The following is a 24884-nucleotide window of genomic DNA, read 5'->3' on the forward strand; positions in this document are numbered from 1 at the left end:
CTTGTTGTCTCAGATTCTCCAGCATCGGCAGTTCCTACTATCTTTGAAACCTATTGATTTTTTTTTCACGATGGTGCATCCACACCTCAAAATGATAATTGACTTGGATACCCAGAAAACATTTTCAATCCTGCGAGATTGCTAATGACTGCTACATTCAAAACAAAATTAGCAATTCTTCATAATTTATTGCTATGATATATTTTTAGAAGTATGAATATAAAGCACAGTAGCATCTTTTCATGTAAGTCAATGAGAGGAAGACTTTGCAAGTCAGCTTACTGGATCTCTGTAATTAATTTTGGTGCTGGTCTTGTGCACACCTCTGCTCAGGATAGATTAGAATTCCCAAAAGTGAAGCAATAGCACTTAAAACTGCCAATGTTTTGCACCACAGCTTAATCCTTAGAACTAATAGAATTTATGTACATTTTTAATAGAAATAATTTTAATGTAGTGTTAATCATAAATAACATTAGCCTCCAAGTAGGGATCTATGTTTATAATGTGCACTCTGCAAAAGAACTGTTACAAGGTTTTAGATAATTATGTCAATCAAAAGTGCGGATTAGATTTGCAGTAATGTCATCTCAGCCTTGAGATAAGTATGGAGCCTATACACTTCAATGCCTTTTCTTTAGCCCATTCATAAAGAACTAATACTGTTTTCCCTTGCAGCAAAACTAATCATAAAAATGGAAGAAAATTCTGCAAGTATGCTGCAGATCAGTCACATCTCTGGAGATAACAGACAAGTAAAACTCTGTAAACCAAAAGTTTACCTAGTCTGTTTTCTCAGCAAAAACTACCTAACCAATTGAAAATTGTCAGTGTTGGTTGTTTTTGTTGAAGATTTCCAGCATTGGTGGTAGTTTTCTCAAACAAGTATGAAATTCTTATTTATTTCAATTTTGCTCAGCATTATTTTACAAATGTTTCATGGCAATTGTAATAAGATAGGAGTTCCATACACTTAGTCTTGGAAGTGTATTATTTCAAGTAGTTGTAGGAATAACTACAGACTGGCATATTCAAATATTGCCCAAGACTGGGAAGACTGAACAGCTAGTTTACAAGCAAGCAACAGCCACTGAAGGATGTGATGTAACATATGGTGTATGTTATGTGGGCTCATTTCCCCATTGGTTAAGGTGATTTGTAGTCAATGAGGGAACAGTCAGAAATTAGCATTTGGCTCACTGAAAACTACAAGAGTGAGCCAAATGCTTGTTTACAAAACGAAAGCTGTGTGTTTGTGGCATGAGCTGTGCATGCTGCACTCAGTTTCCCGGGGGAAGATGTGTGGTCATCTTGCATTTCTGCCTTGGGTAAAGCAGTTCTCATCCACCTCTTGATTCAAACCCAAAGTTAGGTACAAACCAATTTCATGGTCTCTTGCTTCTATGCTGCTGGGAGGTAGATGGGAATTATAGCATTGCCAGGGCTGAAAAGCGATGTTTAGTGTTGATGTATATATTGAATTTTTAAATTGCTATTTGGAGATAAGCAAATAATTAAACAGAGCTTTCTCAAATTAAATTGGTAGGGTAACTGTCTCAGTATGTAGGCTCTGCAAAAAAATGGTGGGTTTGATTATCCATATTTTCTTTTCTTCTTATGCCAGTCATTCATAAGCTGTAACTAGTAATTCATTCCAAACACTTCTAGTGCCTGAAGGAAACTCTCTGAGATCAAAACTACTTCTCGAATTTTTAAAAATTCTTTCATGGGATGTGAAATTTTCTGGCAAATTCATCATTCAGTCCTTTCCTAATTGATCTTGAAAAGATTTCGATGAACCACCTTCTCTAACTTGCAGTCTGTCTGCTGTGAGTACTTTGGCAGTGCTGTTTCAGACTGACCTTCAAGTTGTTGATGCAGCAACAACGAAGAAATGACAAAATAGGATGGAATTTTATGCTCTCCTCAAATCACTGAGCAAGCCCCTGCATATCCATCCATCACCACCCCCGTCGCTAATGTAAATATCAGAAGCGAGCCTGCGCCTCCACTCTTGTCAGCAGCAGTTTAACAGCTCTTTTGGTCTACCAGAAATGGTGACTACTGTTAGGACTGCAGTCAGTCCCCAGCAATGATCACTGCTGGAGCTGAATACTGAGCTAAGAGGAAATGTAGCAAGGAAGACCCCACTACTGATGAGGCTAAGGGGTTTGTAAAAGTGCAAACCTTCCAGACCTGTCTGACACCAGTGCAAGCAATGAAAGCTTTCAGGTTTCACTTTTGGTGTCAATCTGCAAACACTGTGAGAGGAATAGTGGGACCTACTTAAAATCTCCAGTTAGTCAACGGAATGGTGGCTGCCTGACTTATCCCCAACTGCGTATAAAATTGGGATTAGAAACAATAGTACCATAGAATGTCAGGAGAAAATGGTTAGTTGTTTTTTGGAGGGAGAACTTTGTGAATTGTGTAGCATGTGGTGATAGCTAAATGTGATTGTGTTGTTCACTTTGGGCAGCATGGTGGCTCAGTGGTTAGCACTGCTGCCTCACAGCACCTGGGACTTGGGTTCAATTCCAACCTAGGCAACTGTCTGAGTGGAGTTCGCACATTCTCTGGGTGTCTGTGTGGGTTTCCTCCCACTGTCCAGATTAGGCAGGTTAGCCATACTAAATTGCCCATAGTGCTCAGGGATATGTAGGCTAGGTGAATTAGCCATGGGAAATGCAGGGTTACAGGGACAGGGTAGGCGTGTGGGTCTAGGTGGGCTGTTCTTTTGGGGGTTGGTGTGGACTTGATGAGCTGAATAGTTGCTTCCACACTATAGGAATTCTACGATTCTATTTCTGAACAATGCAAAATATGATCATATTGAATGGCGGATCAGTCTCGAAGGACCAAATGGCCTACTGCTGCTCCTATTTCCCATTTTTCTATGTTCTTAAGACTTATTGTCGACAATGGTGTATTTGACAGAACATCATCTAGACCCAACACCTCTCTTTATCTGTTGGGATTTCTGAGGTCAGGAATCCTTCCTTGTGATAACAGGTGGGAATATCTGGTTACAAAGGAAACTCCAAGCCAACATCTCCCCAAACCTGCCCCACCACAGAAAACCTGCATCCATTAAAACTGGAAGTGATCAGGATCGAGGCAGATTTAAGAACTTGAACATTTTTAGCTTGTCACCTTTCTATTTATCACTTGTCACTGGACTTTAAAGTATCCTTATAACTTCACAATATGTTTGCAAGTCAAGCCACCGTTAATCTTGGTCATATGAAATATGGTACGTAGGAGCTATGAGGTTTTCAGATGCATGGGACAGAATTTAATAGGTGTTAAATGGTTGCATTGCAGAGTTGTGATCCTCGCTAACTCTTCCAGTTCTTTCAGCAGGGAAACCCATGAAGTTGATTTGCAGCTAGAGAATTTGTGGAAATTGAAACATTGGTCCATGGATAAAATATTTGGCTCACATAAACTTGGTCCAGTTGAATTTTCATGTGCAAACAGTTAACAGCGAAGGGCACAGATTAATACTGCCACATCTTATGTTTACAATGAACCGCAGAAAGACTGATTCATTACACTTGTTAAGGACAGAATAATAAGCAGCCACCTATGAGATTGCATAGTAACCTGATTCTGAAGTTGCTTGCTGAAAGGAATAACACCTATTGTTTGCCAGTGCTGATGACTTCTATCTGTATGCTTGTTATGTATTCTTTAGTGTTTGTTTGCACTGAAATAGAAGTGCTACTTCTAAAATAAATTATTTCAGGTGCAGATTAAGTTAGTGGAATTACTGTAATCGGAGTGCATTATTCTTCCTTGTTTTATTTGAGTTCTCTGCTGCCTAACTCAGTCAAATACTTTCACTTATTTCAATGGTGCTCGTATGTTGGGATATGCTTTATTTTTATGTGTAATTTGTAGCCTGCAAAAGTGATGTCCCTTCACACTTATTTTTTCATTTGCTCATGGAGTTATCACTGGCTAAGCCAAGATACATTGCCCATCCCTGATTTCCCTAGAGAAGGTGGTGGAGACCTGCCTTCCTTAATTGATGTAGTCCTTTTGGCTGTTGTTGTTAAGGAGGGAGCTCCAGGAATTTGACCCAGCAACAATGAAGGACCTGTTATACAGCTCTAAGTCAGGACAGTGTATGGCTTGGCTGGGAACTTGCAAATGATGGTGTCCCCATGCATCTGCTGTCTTCTACTTCTAAATAGTAGAGGTTGCAGGTTTGGAAGGTGCTTGGTGAGTTACTGCAGAGCAGCTTGTGGACGGTACACTCTGCTGCTACTGAGTTTCATGTATATTTCATTTTCTGAAGAAGGATCTAGGCCCGAAACATCAGCCTTCCTGCTCCTCTGATGCTGCTTGGCCTGCTGTGTTCATCCAGCTCTACACCTTGTTATCTCAGATTCCCCAGCATCTGCAGTTCCTACTATCTCTGCTTTCTATCTCTACATACTATCTCTGCATGCTTCTGTTGTTGTGAAGTCCCCACACAGGCTGTGTTTCATTACTTCATTGTTGATGCAGTTACTTCTCATAAACACTACTCCCCCGACTAGACGCCTACAAGTACTTCAATTCAACAAACATTTTTGACCTCTCACCTTATCTTTTAACTTGTCATTGTAAGGTTTGTAATCACTTTACATAACCTTGCCCTGGTATTTTAACCTTCTCCTTTGTGTCAAAACCTCAAGCTAATCCAAAAAGTAACAGCAAGTTGCATGGAACTGTACATGATGGAATCTTTAAAAAAAATGTTTTATACAGGTTGAAAGAAACCTTATGCTTATCCTGCTATGTTACCTCACTACTCAAAAAAAACAATTATGCAAAAGTACTGTTTATTCGTCTTCAAATCCGAAATGCTACTTGGTTATGTTTTAACTATGTGCAATGTAATTAATTTCAATACTTTAAAGTCTTAAAATCATTCTTTCATCTCTTTAAAAACATAACTAGCATAATAATGTACCACAAATGAGCATGACAGACTTTGCAGCAAAATTTGAAATAAAAATGTAGATGAGTAAAGCTTGAAAAGGATTTCGAAACAAATAATCACTTTATCAGGAGTGAAACAGAAGGACATTGGCAATGGTGCTGCATTTTCATGTGCAATGTGTGCATGCAAATTTATGGCTTCAGAAACGTCATTTGTTTGGACCAATTAATAGCAGTCCTGGAATTCAGCACGCCTAATTACTGGTGATTATGTAGTTTATAAGGGAAGATCATGCCTTGAATGTGACAGTGAAGAAAGAGTAAATGTGAAAAGAGAAAATAACGGCTGATGGGAGGAGTGGAAAGCTAATAAGATTTTTCCATGATTTGCGACATAATTTAAATCAATAATTCGACATGTAGGGCTTTGAAAGATATTAGCTTTTGAAACTAGCATGTTGTGTTGAAAGTCTTAATGAAACATTTATCTGTACCCATTTTTCAACGATATATTAGATAAGAGCTTTCCAAAAGTGGGACTGCGACCCCAATGGGGTAGAAACTGAAATTTTGGGGTTGAAAGCTTCGAGGCTTCCATATGGAGTTCAGACGGAGATACAATTGAAATAGAGGTCTCTCTTTAACAGCTGGAATATTCAATGCACATTCATTGAAGGTTTTCCAATTCTGCACTAAACAAGGAATGTAGGAATGGTGCTTATAGATTGAGTTTTAAATATTCACCAATGGATTCCCATATTCACTCCATTCCAATACTGCACTCGTTTTTCTTTCTATTTCACAATTTAGTGATTTGCAAACTTGCTTTTTACTAACATCCTTTAGATCTCACGAAGATGAAGTTTGTCCTGGGCTATGTCGATTCATCAGTTAAATACAGCGTCTACTGTTTTAAATCCATTAATTTCCATGGAACCAAATGTCAGGTATTATGTACATTATAGTTGATCTAATACCATCAATTGTGCATGATCACCTGTGATAAATTTCTGGGTTAAACTGAGTTGAATTAAACAACATTCTGTGTGCATTATCATTATGCTAACCAAAGGTCTGAATAATTCTTGGTGCACTATATGCGATAGCCTGGAGACTGTCAGTATTTGCAGTCATTACTATATTGAAGTTGACAGCTATTTTGGAGTGTGCAAATGAACATGGACATTGCAGACATTGTTATCAATGAGGAACTAGCAGAAACTGCAGATTCTGGAAGTCAGAGTCGATACAGTGTGGAGCTGGAAGAACACAGCAGGTCAGGCAGCATTAGAGGAGCAGGAAAGTCAATGTTTTGAGACCCTTCATCAGGACCCATGAGCTCCTCCAGCTCCACACTGTATCAACATTGCTATCAATGAGGCTATCTTCATCATTATGATGAAATATACTCAATTAGCCATAAAGAGCTAATTTTAAATTTGTGGAATATCAAGTTTCTCCATTATGATAAACAATACATTGCTAAAACTATATTTTCAATATTGTACATTTTAGCATCTATCTTAATCTGTTCCTCCTTGTTTATTGCATTTATTTCATTTATTTAAAATTTAAAATTAAAAATGGAGGAATTCAATCTTTAACTTTCTTATTCTGTTGTTGCGAGTACATCAGTGCATTTGGCTAGCTATCCTGCCTGCTGATATCATCAGTGTAGTATGTCAAAAGACCTCTTTGACATGGTGAAAATTTTAAATCTTCTTATACAGTCCTGTGAGACAGATGATGATTTTGTTCCACTCTGGAGTTATGGGTCCAGAGGTGACTAAACAGCTCAATACCGAATCTGCACACCTTACCATAGGTGACGTTGTTGGAGGCAGGTGGATGGGGACATTCAAAGTTCTGAACCTATCTTGTGCTAGGGCTCCACTGCCGGAAGGAGATATCCGAAACACATGACACATTTACAGATGTTTCTTCTGCAGCTGATGTGACCTTGGAGAGGAGATTCCCAAGCGTGTGGATTTTGTATTTTTTTTGTGGGACACTTTGAGAACTTCTTGAAGTGTTTCTGACTCCACCTGGTAGCTGTTTGCTGTAATGATGCTCAGAATAGAGAGTTTGTTTTGGAAGTCATGGGTCAGGCATGCAGATCATGTGACCTTCCAATGCAGCTGATCGACAGTAACCAGTGCTTGATGCTAGACATATGAACCTGAGAGAGAGGATGCTGATATTAAAGTGCTTATTGTACCATTAGATTGGTAGGATTTTGCAAAGGCATTCCTTTTGATATTTCTCTGCATTTGAGATGTTGAGTATTGTTCAGCTCTCTTAAGCATACCGAGCGGCAGGTAACGCGACTGCCCTTTCGAGCATGAGTTTAGTGCTGACATGAAATACATTGTTCCTGAGATGATCTGTGCTAGCACACTGGAGGCAATGTTGAAATTCATTGTTGATATCTAACCTCACTGAAAAAGGACTCCCAAGATATATAAATTTACAGCCAAGGATTCAAAGGCCTACTTACCAGGGACTGGAGTCAATGTCAGACCCTGTGGAGGTGGACATGGAACAGTGAGTCCATAAATTTTAGAACTAAAACAAAAACAGAAGTTGCTGGAAGAGCTCAGCGGGTCTGGCAGCATCTGTGAAGAAAAATCAGAGTTAACGTTTCGGGTCCGGTGACCCATCCTCAGAACTGGAGACCTATTTACTGGGGAGCAAAGTTTGCTTATCCTACCCCCCCATACCCAAGTTCATAGCATCAGGCTGGATGCTTCACAAGTGACCAAACAGATCATCTCCTTGAGCTGATGCCACTTTTAACTTTTTTTTCCTTGACATAATGATCCAATCTTTGGGCAACCCCACATTCCCTAAATCCCTGTGCTTCTCTAACTGGCCAGCTCTGATTCTTTTCTCACTGCTCCCTCATCAGCAACAGAGAAACTGGACCACAAAGATCTTTACGTGTAGCTTTAAAGTTGTTTTGACCCTCATCAAAAAATACTGGCCCCTTTGCCTGTGTCCTTGAACTGGTGAAGAAAACTGGTAATGCATTATTGATTTTACATTTTAAAAGCTGATTGTGCACCAAATCCTTTTGTACTGCCAGCAAGATTCTGTATCAGTGTGTACCAAGTAATCTTCCCTGAAAGAACATAACATGCAAAAAGGTGAATTGAGCTTCTATATCCGAAAAGAATTGTCAATTGATGATAATTTAACAAATATTGGTTTACGTTACAAGCGCAGAATAGTGAAAGAAGAAAATTAATTCATGAATGTTCTATTCTGATCTTGGGCCTGATCTTGAGTTGAATTGCCTCAATTGTTTTTAGTTTATCATTGAATTTTTCCATTTATAGAACCAAATATGAAATGGCTTTCATTTAGAGAGTCATAGAGTCAGAGAGATGTACAGCACAGAAACAACTCGTCCATGCTGACCAGATATCTTAAATTAATCTAATCCCATTTGCCAGCATTTGGCCCATATCCCTCTAAACACTTCCTATTCATATACCCATTCAATTGCCTTTTAAATGTTGTAATTGTACCAGCCTCCACCACTTCCTCTGGCAGTTCATTCCATACATGCATCACCCTCTGCATGAAAATGTTGCCCCTTAGTTGCCTTTTAAACCTTTCCCCATCTCACTTTAAACCTATGCCTTCTAGTTTTGGCCTCCCCTGTCCTGGGGAAAAGACCTTGACTATTCACTCTATCCATGCCCCTCATGATTTTATAAATCTCTATACAGTCACCGTTTAGTCTCCAATGCTCCATGAAAAATAGCCACAGCCTCTTTATCCTCTCCCTATAGCTTAAAACCTCCAACTCTGGCATCATCCTCATAAATCTTTTCTGAACCCTTTCAACTTTCACAACATCTTTCCTGTAGCTTTCCTTTCATTGAAGGTTTTATTTTTAAGCATAACTCTGAGTTCTGTCTCTATCTCATTGAACTATAGAAGTTACAGCCCTCCAAATCTGCGATTAGCTGAGATGTGTGCACTGGTATGATTCGGGTGGAGTTTGTGAAGTTGGGAGGAGGGGGGTAGCTCTTGATTTAGATACTGATTACAAAAGCCTGTGCCATCAGGGGTGAGTAGAGGGTGCCCACCAGAGAGAGAAAGTAGAAGTTGGGGGACTGTTGTCATACTTAATGTCTGAATTCAAATATGCATTAAAAAACTGGATCATTATGAGCCAGTTCAGTAATTTCACGATAATGACTGTTGTTAGGAATCAGTTACATGTGTTTTAAAGTACAATCAATTGGCAGCATGATTCTGTGTATTTTTCAGTTCACCACCAGTCTATTAAAATATCTATCATCCCAGATTTCTACCTTTTGTTGTAAATAATTCAAAAGTATAATTTTTATTTTGAGAGTTCATTGTTTAGAAGCACTGTGCATGTAAATTTAATTCAAATGTTCCAATAGTTAATGGAAAACTATATAAATAGGACAATAAAACATCTCTAGGCACGTCAGAGGAGTCTTATGAGGCAAAAATTGATAATAAATCACATAAATGCTACTAGTACAGATGAACGGAAGCTTGGTCAAAGCAGTAGTTTTCATGATGTGACTTTAATGAAGAAAAGAGAGGTAGAGAAGTTTAACAACAGAATTTTGAAGATTAGAGTCTTGACATCTGAAGGTGCTGTGACCAATGATAGAGTGATTAAAATCAGAAATGTTTAAAAGACCAGAATTCGATGATCTTGCAGAGTTAGGGAATTGGAGGGGATTAGAGATGGGAAGAGTGAGGCCAAGGAAGGATTTGAAACAAGGACGAGAAGTTTGAAATGGAAGCATTGCTTGACTGTGATCCAACATAGATCAGGGAGCATAATGTGATAAGTGGATTTTTATCAGCAAGGGCAACAGAGTTTGGATGACCTCTAGTTTGTGGAAGGTAGAATGTGGAAGACTAGTTTGAAGCGCATTGAGCTGATGGTCAAACCTAGAGAAAACAAATGAATGAGTGTTTTGACAGCAGGTAAGTTGTTGCAGGGATGAAGCTGGGCTATTATTATGGAGATAGAAATAGGCAATCCTAGAAATGGTACAGATTTGTGGGGGATGCTCATGTTGGGTCAAAGTGGCACGAAGGTTGCAAACAGTCTTGTTTGGCTGTGGAAAGGAATTTGTAGCTAGGCAACAGAGCTTGTGTTAAGGGGACAGAAAACAGAGACGTTTGTTCAACAAACTGATGCTGTTTCCATCTTCATAGATCCAAATATATGGAATTCTGTAACACTCTTCTATTTACCAAATGCAGCCTTATTTGTTTTATATTCCCCTCCTATTTAGTTTGCACTGATACACATTTATTTGTATCTGCCATCTACTGGCCATAATAATGTAATTCCTTCTGTGAATTTTAGAAAATTGACAATTTCCTGTTGTACATCCACATTTACCTGTTGCTCAAATCATTATTTGAAGGAATTTAATGCCTCTTTCAGTTACTTAAAATATTTAAGTATTTCAGAACCTGATTGTGCTATCTCTTTTTTTTTTTGGTAACATTTGTAAGCTATGTGCTTTGTGATTTGCAATTTTGTGATTTGCTTGCCAATCATTTATAGTTGTCAGGTCTGCTCACATTCTTCCGTCAGCTTGAGAATTTCAATTCATGGCTATTCTCTATGCCCATTGTATCTCCGTTTGAGATGATTCATCTGTGCCATCAATCTGCTCAATCATTCCCTACTCTCTGTATTAGTTACTCATGTCTCCAGTAAATCCTTTATTCTCACACACCATTGCAGAATCTCAACTTGATTGTTGGCCCCATGCACTCACCAACAGTGTTATCTCTCCTGGCACTGTCTCTATGCCAAATGCACCCACTAAACTGTTACGTTTCTGGTTGTATATGAATATGAATATCCTTTATTGTCACTTGTATTCCAGTACAGGAGTACAGTGAAAAGTTTTTTATAATGGCTGCCTTTTAAAAGCACCATCTCAGGTACAAGTACCGAGGTACAAATCTTACAAAGTAAAAAAAATAGTGTTATTATGCAAAAGATGATTGAAAGGAAAGCTGTGGCATTATTTAGTGTCTAAGAATAAGGTAGAAATGACATAGTTATAACATTGTGAAAAGGATTCACATTACAGACCAGTAATTGTACACAATGGTATGCCCTGGTGATTTTCTAACACTGGCTTCCCCATCTGACAGCTGACCAGCCTTGCTTGCTGTTGGGCAGAAATTGGCACAAAAATGGTAATAGGTTCCTGGCATTTTTATGTATTCACCCTTGCAACTCCCTCTCTTCTCTAACACCACCTCCATCACCATCACCAAGAATACAAGCCTTTAGTTCCTCCAACAAATATCAGGACCATGGATTCTCATTTTGCGTATATTCTGATACCATCCAACCCTAATAAACATTATCTGTCTTGTCCCCTGTAGTGCCTCTGAATTGACAGTCTGTTTATCTGACATCTGAATGAGACATAATTTCCTCCATTTAAAGGACAGATCAATAACCTTCAGCTTCCATCCACAAACTTTTGAATCATTCTCTTCCTCTGTCTAGTCACCGTCTTCAGTTGAAACCGAGTGTTCTCAAAGTTAGCTACCCGAATTCTAACCTGCATCGAATGCAGATCCCCATCAGCTCTGTACATGATGATTTACATCAGCTTCTGACTCTGTATCAGTTCTGATTTAATGTCTTCATCCTTATATGCAAATCCTTCTATTGACTCATTCCTCTCTAACTCTGAAGTCCTCCAGCCTTACAACTCTCTGAACCATCTGTGCTCCTCCAACCATGGACCAACTTTTCTTTCAACACTGATGGTTATGCCTTTAGCTGTCCATAAGCTCTAGGCTCTGGAGTTGTATTCTCAAAGTTCTATACATCTGTTTTCTTTCATAAGAACCATATGAACATTTAGCCCCTCAAGTTTGTTTTGTCATTCAATGAGATCATGATTGTTCTGCAACCTAACCACATGTATCTTTTTCTGGGCCACATTTCTCCAAGCTTCTGAATAACCAAGATCTGTCTATCTCAGATCTAAAATTTACATTTGGTACTTCTGCCACAATTGCCACTGACAAAGAAAGTTCTAAATCTCTACCATCTTTTGTGTAGAGGTTTTTTTTACAAATTCGCTCTTGAAAGGCCTTGGCTTTTGTGGAAGTGGTAAGACTTGATGGACATTTAAAATGGTGGTTGGACTTTGTCTGCAGAACTACCACTCCTATTTCTGACACCCATTTTTGTTTTGCTGGTGTTGGAGAGGGGATTGGGTGTAAATCACACAGCTGAGAAACCTGAACACAACAACGTTTAGACCTGAAACAAAAAACAGAAATTGCTGGAAATACTCAGCAGTTCTGGCAGCTTCTGGAGAGAGAAATCAGATTTAATGTTTCGGGTCCAGTGACCCTTCTTCAGAACTGATGGTAGCTAGGAAAAAGTTGATTTTTATGCATAGGATAGGATGGAAGGAGAGGGTAAGGAGTACGCGATAGGTGGAGATAGAGCCCAAAGGGAGAGAACAGTTGGACAGACAAAGGAGTGGGATAATGAACAGCAGAAGCTACAAGCACTTGAAACCTTATATTTTTGTGTAAAATAATATTGTGCAATAATCAGCACAGATTAGAGAGCGGAGATGACAATCAAGCAATGCTTCCCTGCAGCTGGGGCCTTTCAACATTTTCTTGGATGTCTGGGTTCTCAGTCAAACCTCATTATTCATTATTGACAATAACCTGTCCATCAAACTCAATCATGTTTTCATTCTCAATGTCTTAATGATGAAGTAGAGCAGTGGAAGAGAATGAAAGAAGAGGAAAGCAAATCTTGCATTCCAGATCCCGTTACATTGTGGGATACCCCGCCCCATGTGTCAAAAGATATATCCAGTCACAGGAAGATCCACGGCAGAAACTGTGTAGACGGTACCTTTGAATCAATGTAGAACCAATTATGATGAATGATGTTAACCTTGTTAATTATAACTGAATTATTTTCAAAAAATTGTGCCTTGTTCACATGCTGATCAACTGGCTGACTGATATTTTAAATGTTTTCCACATATTAAGTATTAAAGCCAGCTATTTGTAGGGCCAAGTGTATTTCTTGACTTAGGTTCAAAGAATCAAATTTGTAGCCACTTTTTGATCCTTTGGAATCCTTCCTGAGTTTGGTGACATTGCAAAATGTCAAACAATTTTTCATTTACTCTTTTGTGTGTCCCTTGATGATAAAAGAAACTTTGAACCCTTCGAACACCTGACAATCATAGTAACCTTCATTCTCATCAGTTGTTATTTGTATTCAGTTTAGCTTCTCCTCTACTGTTCTTGGAACTCTAAGCCTATAAACTTAATATAATAGCACTGTCTCTGTTAAAAATAGGTGCTGCAAGGTCTAATAGGACATGAGACATAAGCCGACTCAGTCCACACACCATATTGATTAAAGCACATGAAACTGAGGCAGATTTGCATGGTGCCTAATGCTTGGTTCAAGTCCCTTTATGAAATGGAGTCCCAGCTAAATGCAATTGTTTCCAGTCAAATATCTCAGGTACATAGTGGCCAAACTAGAAAACTTTAAAGTGCCATGCAAGAGATAAATTACGAAAATATTGCTTATCAGAAGTGGAGACAGGAGTTGCAAAATGGCTCCTCCTGCCTCCACATTAAAGCTGTCATCACCTCCCTGCTGATTGCCTTGTCGTCTGAGCTCACCTTAGACTTTCCACTGGCTTCCCTTTATCACCATTATTTTGCCTCCTAGCCGTTATTGGTGCCGTCAACTCTTTGCTCCACTGGCTTCATTTGGCGGGGTACTAATTTGTCATGCCATCAATCCTTACACCAAATGATCCAAACTTTAAATCCTAATATCTAATTAGATAACTTCTCCTCATTATGTTAAAGACATATTTAAACTAATAAGTTGCTATGTCTTCAAGATTCTCTACAAAGTACCTACAGCTTTCTGGGATGTGGAATTCTAGTTCCAGGAATGAACTTCACCTCAGCTTTGTGTGACCAACTCGTAATTCTGAAATCTTGACCCTATGTTCTAGATTCCCCAAATAAGGGAAACATTTTCCCAATATCTACCCTGCCAAAGGTTTTGAAAACCTTTTGAGAATCTATTGTTTACCTTGAAAGCCTCTTTACTATCCCTGCTTAACCTCAATTCCATTTATTATTTCTTAACTGAACCAAAGTGTAATACGAGATTCTTAAAAACATGTGTTCTATTCTTTGCCACTATATTTTTTGTCCTGATTAACTTTGTAAACTTGTGTTACATTGGTGTTTTTGGAGTTAATGAGCTGGAAATTAACTTAGCTGACCTACCAGGAGCTGGGGTAAGGCACATGGTGTGGGGAGTTGATACAGAGCAGGGAACCCAGACCTGGGTTTCTCCCTCATACAGTGGAGTTTTAACTCCCTAGTGTACATGTGACATGACTGACAGGTACCCCACCCAGAAGACAACTTGGCTTCCTGTCAAACAGGGTGCAGTCCAGAAGAGTCCATTATAACCAAATAACTGATGCCCTGGAAGGGAAATTTGTTTTTTGGGAGAGCAGTGTTTGGGGGTGAACGGGGATATGTTGCTGATCCTGGGTCTGCCGAAGTTTTATTCCTGAGATTGGGGGGGGTGGTGGGGTGAGAGTCAATCCACATCCCTTAGCTGGTGGGGCAGCAGGAAGAGGCTTTAATCAAGGATTCTGGGATGAATTGGTGCCTGTAAGGGGAAAGTGATGAAGACCTAGAGGCAGGGTCGAAATCCATGTGCGTAGAATTGGAGAAGATTGCAAGCTTGTGGGTACTGGGTGTCTGATTGTGAAAATGTGTTACCTTTTGCAGTCTGGGGTTAGCTCTGAAGTTTCCCAAGGCTTGGATAACACATCGATCTCCTGGTAATTTCAAAATCATGGATAAAAATTGGGCTATTTGCCTTATTAGAATACTTGAAGTGCCGACTTACCTCCATGGAATGACTTTGTTGCCTCCTGCACCCCTTAACCTCTCAAAACTGCAATTGGGCAGATTGCAGCCAGAATCCAATTTTTAATATTTTAATCTATCTGAACTGAACCATATTTTGGGGTTAAAATTTCTGCCTCAATTTTTCTCTCATTGTTTTTCTGAAGCCTTCATGAATGCTTTTTTTTAAATAGCATTTTTTCTTCAAATAACTTTTATTTAGTGACCATGCCTGGATCATTACTGAAGACTCCATCCAAAAGAATTTGTCAATTTGCTGTGTGCTATGAGATGTAAAGAAGCAATCCTGAAAAGTTCTGCTCTTGCCCTTGGCTTGTAGCTTTCCTTTTTGTAATCAATATTGTTGAGGAGGTGGATAGGGCACTATTTCATTGATTCTTGGGAATTTATGAAGAAGAGAACTGTTCATCTCTTCAACTTGCCTTACACTCAGGATCACTTCTACAAATTGGTTCCATTAATGAGCTTTTGCTCTTATCTCAGTGTTAGGACTGAGCAATTGTGAGATTCATGGAATATTTAAAACGGAAGGATTATTTTTGTCCCCTCACAGACAGGTGCCTTCCACAAATTCTGTAAATCTAGGCACTACTGCAATCTTTTCCATTTCTTGAAGTAACCTTAAATTACCAAATGCAATGCAGCATTGTGACATCCAAGTGGCTTTAAGTTGTCGGTTTTGCTCATAATGCAATGGAATAGAAATTTGTTTGTGTTTTATGAACATATGACAGGCATAATTGGGTTCTTGTCTGCCAACTTCTCGACCAGAAGGCCCAGGTTTAAGTCCCCATCTACTCTGGAGGTATGGCTAACATATCCAAAATAAGTCGATTAAAAATAATTTATTACTGGCTCAAAGCATAACAAATTAGTAGTAATACAGCCTGCACCTAATCATCACTGGTATTGGCCCCACTATTGTACTAAAGTTGCCTTCTCAGGCAGCAGCCTAAGGCAGGCAGTGGCTACTGAGTATGTTAATTATTGTTCAGATACCTATTAAAGGATCCCTGCACCGTATAAGTTTAGTTGCCAGTGAGCAGGCAGACCTTGGACTCTTCAGCATATCTTCCAGCTATGGACTCAAAGTAAATTTTTCATTTTTTTTGTAAATTACTTCTTAAAAAACGTTTTTGTGAGCCAGAACAATGCCTCCCCAAATGCGTGCACTGGAGATTCCACCCATTCACATACCTGTTACAACTAACCCTCACCTTCAACATGCCTGCAGATCATTGCCAGTAAGATGGATGGCATGAAATGGATTTTTCTCACTGGGTGAGCTCCTTATGGAGATGCAACAAGTGCTGACAGCTTGAGTCAAATACATAGCTGAGTCCTGAGATCCCTGTTGATTTCTCCGATCGCTTGAAAAAAAATTTTTGAGTGGTGACAAAATGGACATCCTTAAAAGCCTGAATGTATTGGGGACAGTAAATGAGAGAGAGTGTTTCCTCTTGAGGGCAAGAGCGTAACTAGAGGCCATCAATATGAGGGAGTCACCAAGAAATGCTAGAAAAATTTAGCCCAAATCTATGTCTATATCACCTGCAATCGAAGGTTGAATTTTTAATGCTGCATCATTAAAAGTAACTAAAATTGCTAAAGAAGTGAAAGATTCTGCAAGTTGATTGAAATTCGTTATGAAATGGATGAAATGATTAAATAGGTTGAATTTACCCAGTGGGGCTTAGGCTGTGCTTTAATGAGTCATGAAGAAAGGAATAGAAGATTAAAAGCTGCAACAGATGCTGAGCTTGATGATCAAATATTCAAATCAATTTTTAAAAGTACAGACTGCCTAAAATTCTGAAGTCTGTCGCCTCTCTTTGTTGCTCTGTGCATCTATATACTTATTTAAGTTGGTTTGGATATTCGCTGAGGGCAAGTTCCCTGCACCCCAGCATGAAATTTGAGCCAAGCCTACCTCCGTTTGGTTGACTTGCCCAGTTTTAGTTTTTCAGGTTAAGGCCCTTTAATTTGAATGAAGCAGGATTGAGATCCCCCTCCAGGAGGAAGTCTTGCCTCTAAGAGATGCCAGTAGCTCCGTGCCACACCAGGATTGGTGACTACTTCAGGAGGTCCAAGGAAGGGGAACTATGGATTTCTTCCACCAAACCCAGGCCTTAATGAGGGGGTGGTACGTTGGACAGGATAGAGGGCAGGGTGGACACAGGAATGCAAAAACATGTTGGGCCTGGAGAATCTGTTTGGCAGAGTGGTGCCAGGGACGAGAACACAAATCCCTGCCCAAATGCTTTCATTACCCAGCAGTCCAGAGAGTTAAAATAGCCATGTTTTACATGTTGTGTCTAGGCTTTTCCTGCCACCTGTTAACTTGGAGCAGAGTGGCATGGGGCCTCCCCTGTTGCTCTAAAAATCATGGTGGGAGATGACTGGTGCAGTAAGATCAGGTCAATACTCCTGTGAGTGAATATTAACAAGCCTTATTGAACCTAATTAAATGCAAGGGATGATAAGAAAGGACATCTGTTTGAACCCTACAGACTTGAGTCCCAATTCCTTCAGATCTGATGTCCATATGAAGTGGCTCCTTGTGCAGATGCTCGGTTGCTATTCTTAGAGTAAAGGTACAGTTAACCCTTTAATCCACAGTGGGCTGGTAGCAGGCACTCCTGCAAAGACACTGCCTTAGTTTACGGGTCTACTGAACTATTTTCCACCCACAAATAGCTCCTGCAATTCAGCTATTGTTTTCATCGGGTAAATGACTTTCCCTGTTTTGATGAGAGTTCTCATCTCTTTTCTCTTTACATTTCTGAAGGCAGTACCTCATGGTAATACACGATTTCCAGTAGCCCTGCTACCTTGCCCAAGGTGCTATTCTTTGAAGAGGAATGGTAGCTTATTTAATAGTGCCCCAGCTACGTTTGATTGATTATATCTCATGCTGTAGACTTTGCAGAGCAATGTAAAAGCTCCCAGCAGTAGCAAATATGTTTACTCACCACCTTATTTGGCCACTCTTTAACTTCAACTGTACAAGAGCTTGAACCTCTCTTACCTGCTAGTCTACTTCAGAATAATTGAAATATGATTGTAGGCAATGGAGTGGGAAGAGAATGGCCCCCCTCCTGGTTAACTGCTTGACTGACATTTCAAACAGAAAATCTGAAAATATATGAGCCTTTTCCAGCTAGTTGTTTATCTGCTGAATTGAATACAAGTTGCCTACAGCCAAAATGTACCTCCTTTTTATGATGAACAGGCAACCTATAAAAGAACATTGTGCTGACTAATTTTACCATCCCTCATTTTCAAATAGTGAATTACTTGCATTTGTGGCCTAATTATTTAATCACAATAAAGAACCTTACATTACAACAGTGACTGTACTTCTAAAGCACTTAATTGACTATAAAGCACTGTGTGACATCCAGTGTTTATTACAGGAGATATATAAACACAAGTTTCTTTACCTTTTGTTCCTTGCTTGTGTCCACATGATTAGACAGCGAAGGATATACTAAGAGAAATACCCATTAACATCTGATATTGACTTTGTAAATTTAATTCTTTGCTTGCAATGTTGTTAAAATAGGTTGCTTGACTTGTGATGTTTAATTTAGTGGCACGATGTCGCTTTAACTATATTGTAAGGGACATGACAGATGGCAGGGACAGTTAGATGACACACTTATAAATCACAACATAACAGGGCTAATGTTAATTAGTTTCCTAAAATATTTTTTCAACAGAAGATCATTTGTGAGAATTGGGTATCAGCTCCTTCTTTATGGGCAATACATTACAATCCTTGCAAGCAGTTGAACTTTATCGTAAAGAACTTGTTTAAAATTTGGAGGGTGGAATCTCTTTAATCAAAGGAATTTTACTTTTCATAACTGCACTGGAATGCAGTTGGTAGAAAAATCACACTCACCTTCTAATTCAATAATCAATTCCAAAATAAAGGATAATATTTTGCAGTTCTTCTTTCTGATTCCAATCTAGTATTTTTGAAAATCTGTCAGATGATGAGGTGTGCACAGTAACGCTAACTTCCGATGCAGTTCAATGAAATATGTAAAATGTTAAATGCAAATGATCATATTCTGCTGTAACTAGCAGAGTAAAACAATGTCTACCAGTCATTTGAAGAATTCCATTTTAAAACCTGGGGCAGGGTTCTGCAATATATGTGGGAACGGTTATTAAATTGACTGCTCGTTAAATACCAATCAAGAATGAAAGATGTGCTATTCCAATGGTATTTGGAGACATTTAACAATGATCTTTATGAGCAATTTTGATTGTTAGTCATTAATATTCTGCCTAGCCACAGGCTTACTAAAATAAGAAAGGAGATTCATACCTAATTATGTTGCTTAAGTGAATGTTTATTGAAATATATTTAAAGCAGCCTTATCAACGTGTGAAAGCACTTCAGGAATTTTTGAATTAAGTTCATGATTGAATGCAATAGAAGTGTTATGGCTGTTTGCCTGTCTCTGAATTCTGCTCTTCAGAAAATAATGTTATTGGGTTGTGGTTACATAGGTGCCAGTAGATGCCACTACCTGATTTATGGTTCAGTTGTGAAACAGTGACAGTACCATCAAAAAATAACATCTGAATAATCTTTGAAAGATCCTACACAAAAAACTTATTTCTGGTCAGCTGGTATATTCCCCTCACATCGCATGCTAACTGGGCACCTTTTCAAGCTTGTAAATGGCAATTTAACATCTCTCCATTGGGATATCCACATGTCAGGCCTTTTCTACACACACAGATAGCTAAAGAAAAGTTGTTCAATGTGCCGATGACATTTCATTACTTCATTCTAGGAGGTGTCATACATCTAACCCAATAGATAAAAGACCACATTTTTTAAAAAAAGTACAAATTCTCCAACTCTTAAACAGAAGCTTCAACCTGAAAGGTGAAGATCTGGGAAATTGTGTAAAATTTTAATTAGAATGACTTCTTTCAGATAGAAGGTATCACTTGTGATCCTTTTCCTTGCATTAAATCCTGTTTTTTGACTCCAAAAGTATTTCGAAACCACTCTCTCACACCTCTGCCAGAAACAAAATACCTGGGACCTACTGAAACACTTGCCGGATCTATGATGTGCCAGTGCGAGCCTGAATAATTTCTTCCCCACACAAGTGTAATTTCAAACATTCACTGTCTGAAGATTCCCAGTAACAATTACTTTAAGATAAATCAGAGCAGATAAACACTCTCCAATGCCACGGTATGTTCAGATGGTTGAGATTCAAGGTGTGCCTCAATTTTGGCCAACACGATGTGCTTGCCTGAAAACCTGAGGGCCTAATAATACTCAAGTGAAAACCCTATGAAGTTGTTCAAAATTGAATGCCACATTTCTGTAAACCCGTTACCAATACTTCTGCCACAACCCATTCAAAGGCATAGTTAGTGCAGATAGGAAGTACACAGTTCTGACTATTTAAAGAGGCCCGATCTCCTTTCATTTAACATGCTGCAGACATTTGAAGGATATTTTGCTGTCACAATTGAAAAAGCAACAATGCTGGAGAAAAGCAAAGCACGTCTCATAGTATTAACGGAGAGTGAGACTGATTTAATGGCTGGAATTCTATTGGGTTGAAAGGTCCCACTCACTGGTTGGAGAACTGGTGGAGAACTACTGTTGGGTCTTGCTCACGATTTAAGATCCCAGTAACAGAAATTCCACTTACTGAGAGCTGTCAGCCAATCAGAAGCTGGCACCTATTCATTAGCGCTCGAGATCCAGGGGCTTGAGGCAGAGCTGTGTGTGACTTTCAGTGCCTTGTGTCCTTCTCAATTCAGATCCCTGGATCAGGCATCGAGAATGACATCCCCATTCACCCTCCGCTGGTGCCTGCAGTCAACTGTTGTCAAAACTGAAATTTCTTTGGGTGGCACTCTGATGGCAGAGACTGTGGCAGGACTGCAGTGCCTTGATGTGATCCATGGGCTTTAAGATCCAAGTATTGCAGTCCTGCTATGTCCAGTTGCAACAGGTCATGGACAATTAACAATCAACAAGTATCCTCAGCTTCAGTGATCTCAGCACATCAGTGCAAAAGGCAAGGCTGAAACATTTTACAACAGTCGTTAGCCACAAATGCTGACTGGATGACTGATCTCCATTATCACCGATGCCAATTTTCAGCCAAATGAATCACTCCACGTGATTTCAAGAAACCCTCAAAGACACTACATACTGTAAAAGTTAAGGACCCTGACATCATTCCAGTAATAATATTGAAGAATTGTTCTACAGATTTATGTTCCCCTAACCAAGATGTTCCTGTACAGCAACAGCATTGCAATCTACCTGGCAAAGTGGAAAATTGTCCATATGTCCTACACACGAAAAGCAAAATAAATCCCATCTGAGCCAGTTACCGCCTCATCAGGCTGTTTTCAATCATCAGTAAAATGATGAGGGCAACGTTTACTCAGCAATAACCTGAATTTGGGTTCCATCAGGGTCACTCAGTTCCTAACATCATTATAGCCTTTGTAAAAACATAATGAACTCTAGAGGGTAGGTGTTCTTGACCTCAAGGTGATATTTTGACAGAGTATGGTATCAAGGAGGCTGACCAAAACTGGAGTGAATGAGAATCAGGGACATACTTCCACTGGTTAGAATCATAACAAACTCAAATGAAGGTGATTGTGAGTTTAAAATACAATCAGCTCAGCTCAAGGACATCACTGCAGGAATTCCTCAGCATAGTGAACTAGAACTAACCATCTTCAGTTACTTCATCAATGATCTTCCCTCCATTATACAGTCAGAAGTGGAGATCTTCACTGATGGTTGCATAATTACCATCACCTTTGCCACAACACAGATCCTGAAGTGGTCCATGTCCATATGCAAAGAGATTAGGACTATATCCAGGCTTGGCACAATGTATGGCACAAATTTTACTTGCCACTTAAATGCCAGATAATGATCATCTCCAATAAAAGAGAATCTATTCATCTCCTCTTGATAATCAATTATATTACCATCGCTGGGGATTAATGATGACTGTAAACTGAACTAACCAGAAATAGAAATACTGTGGCTATAAGAACAAGCCTGAGGCTCCACCGATCATGTCCACTATCTACATGGCACAATTTTGGAGTGTGATGAAATAATCTCCACTTGCTTGGACGAATACAACACAAAAGACTTTTGACACTGTATAGGATAAAGCAGGAACTTGATTGGCACCTTATCCTTAAACTTTCACGATCTCCATTGCTGATATACAATAACGGAGCTATGTACCATGCACAAGATGCAGTGCCGCAACTCATCAAGGGTTGTTTCGTATCACCTTCCAACCCTGCAAATCTTTACCACCTAGAAGGACAAAGATGGAAGAAAAATGGTGACCACCCCTCACAACTACAGGGACAGCTGCAACAGAGTTGCTAATGAGGAGAAGACTCTATACCAGGTGAAATCTGATCTCCTGGACCTGGAAAGGGCGTTGATTTAAGAACACTAATGCTGGACACATGACTCTTCTATATGAGAGCGGCAGTTTGCTTCAGGGGATAGATTTTGGTGTCAAAACCGCAGGAATGGCCCTGCACGGGTACCAGGCATGATCGACATGTGGTGAGGTCCCGTGACATACATATTGGGGTAGGAGAAGTAGTTCTGAACAAGCACGTACAATCCCACACAAACAGGGGCAGGAGCAAAACATTCCTGGCCCCTTGAGAACATCTGGCAAGGCTGTCAGAACCCATGGGGTCTCCCGATTCGCCTAGCGTCAAAGAAACCTCTGAGGACGAGATGGATACACAGATATCAAGCCTTGATGCCGTTACCACTGGATAGATGGCAACACCTTCACCTGCGAGTTTCCCTCCACCCCAAACCGCATCAAGACTTGGAACTATGTTGCCAACATTGCTAGGTAAAAATCTTGGAACTCCCTTTCTTGGTGCACTGTTGTTTATTTACATGTCTAGTCACCATAGACTGCAGCAATTATAGAAAAGTAACTCACCTCTACCTTCTCAAGAACAATTAGAGGTGAGCAATTAATGCTGACCTCATCAATGATGCCCACATTCTATAAACTACTATATATAGTTAGCAAATTATATTAGCTGATTATGTTTATCTGCTCTACAGTGGCTCAGACTGCAGTGAGATTTTAATTCTCCAGTCCCTTGTAATTTTAATTTTTGACCTCACTCCAACTTTATCTCTTGCAGTGTTCCAAAGAATGTTAATGTGGCTTGAGGAGAAGCATCAGATCTTTCAAGAGAGCACCTTAAAGCCTTCTGGAGTTAACACTGAGCTTAACAATTTCAGACTGTAACCTTCTAGCCCCATTTTGTTTCTTTTTTTTAACTTTTTTACCACTACCTGGTTTATCTCTTGTCTCCTCTCTTCCTTTGCCTTCAAAATGGAACTCTACATGATCATGCCTTTCACACCTTCTCTCGATACATATTTGTTCCTTTACTTTTGCCATGTGACCACTCCCTTGATCTTACACTATGAAACATTGTCATTTAAGTTCTCTTGAGCTTCACCCGATTACAGAACTTCTCTCTCGTTAACTTTTTCTCCCCCACCCCCTCCCAATCACTGTCTGAAAATCAATGACATTTATAACTTTTCCCAGTTAGGATGAAAGGTCATAGACAGGCATGCTGACCTGCAGCAGGTTTTCGGCATTTTCTGTTTTTCTTCGGTTGTTACAAAATCCTTAAGTAGAATGGTACAGAAATAAAACACATTTCTTTAAAAAGATACATTTCTTTCCCCACAGAAAACTGAAGAGAAACAGCTTTGATATGAAAAAGTTGAAGGTGATGACCGGTGAATGGTTTGCTGAAGTTAAAGCAAAGCGCTATGGAGACCTTTCCAGTGGCATAGACATCCTCAAGAATTCATTTAACAGAAAAAAGAAGATACCAGGTAAGTCTTCCTTGAGAAGTTTTAGTTTATGTATTTTTTTTTCCCTACATAAAGCTATTAACTCATGCTTTGCCACAGATATTCAGTCAGCCTGAGGTATCTTCATTAAATTATTTGCGCTTTCCCAAATTCAAATGGGAAATTATGCACAAGCAACTGAACAGTGTTCTTTTCATTGCCTAATCACTTGATCTTGATTCTGATGTACTTTGGGGTTTTATGTGTATTAGTCCAAAACCTACTGTACAGATTAAGGTACTGGCAGAAGCAGATGCCATGAAGTATGTCTGTTTACATGGCTGCAATGTCACAGAATTATACATATCTTTTGGGTTCTGTGCTTACTGATGCTACTGTAAATTACATACACATAGCTGACTGAAGACGCTACACTTACCTCATTACATTTGATTGAAGGTGACAGATACCTTTATATCCAAACATCACATGATCTGGAATAACTGTCTTAAAGGTACAGGCTTTTGTGGTTTGGAATCTATATCATAATGCTAAAAATCAATTTTATTATTGCTTTCCTTTTTTTAGACCTTTAGAAAATATGCATAGAAGAGTACATCCTCTGGACATAATGACTGATATAAGAAATTCGCTGTTATGAATTACTATTTATTTCTCATCTACAGTTGTTCAGGATGTTCCAGTGAAGGCATCTGAAGATGTAAATGTGTTTCTGAGTCCAAACTTTCAACATCAAAATGTTTGTTCAGATCCTGAAGCTTTGAAATCAGGGGAAAGGTAGGAAATATTTAGAGAAATGCACAATGTGTAATGCACATACTGCAAATGAATACAGAGCTGGTAAAGAAAAATTACCTTAAGATGAAGAATTTTCCATGTCTTTCTCTGGTCTTTTATGTATCTTTAATGGATGTTTCCAGATTGTCATAACAAACCACCTCAGTAATACTGCAAGTTGCTTTTCTTCTGCATTTTTTGAGCAGTCATTAATCTGTTTGTTTCGACATCCTAACCTCTTCCTGAAAAGAAGAGGAATGAATTTCACATA

At 39.2% G+C, this 24884-nt stretch overlaps 1 protein-coding gene across 1 annotated transcript in view; it reads left to right on the plus strand.

Annotated features, from left to right (window-relative positions):
* The window catches only part of LOC109935049 (synaptotagmin-like protein 1), a 116906-nt gene extending 92289 nt beyond the window's left edge, over nucleotides 1–24617 (plus strand). Inside the window, exons 3-4 of the mRNA XM_048597032.1 lie at nucleotides 23709–23857; nucleotides 24502–24617. Of these exons, the coding sequence (XP_048452989.1) occupies nucleotides 23709–23857; nucleotides 24502–24617 (265 nt within the window). The remainder of the gene's footprint in view (nucleotides 1–23708; nucleotides 23858–24501) is intronic.
* Nucleotides 24618–24884: the final 267 nt, after the last annotated feature.

This window comes from Rhincodon typus, chromosome 5 (assembly GCF_021869965.1).
Source record: "Rhincodon typus isolate 14 chromosome 5, sRhiTyp1.1, whole genome shotgun sequence".
Taxonomy (NCBI): domain Eukaryota; kingdom Metazoa; phylum Chordata; class Chondrichthyes; order Orectolobiformes; family Rhincodontidae; genus Rhincodon; species Rhincodon typus.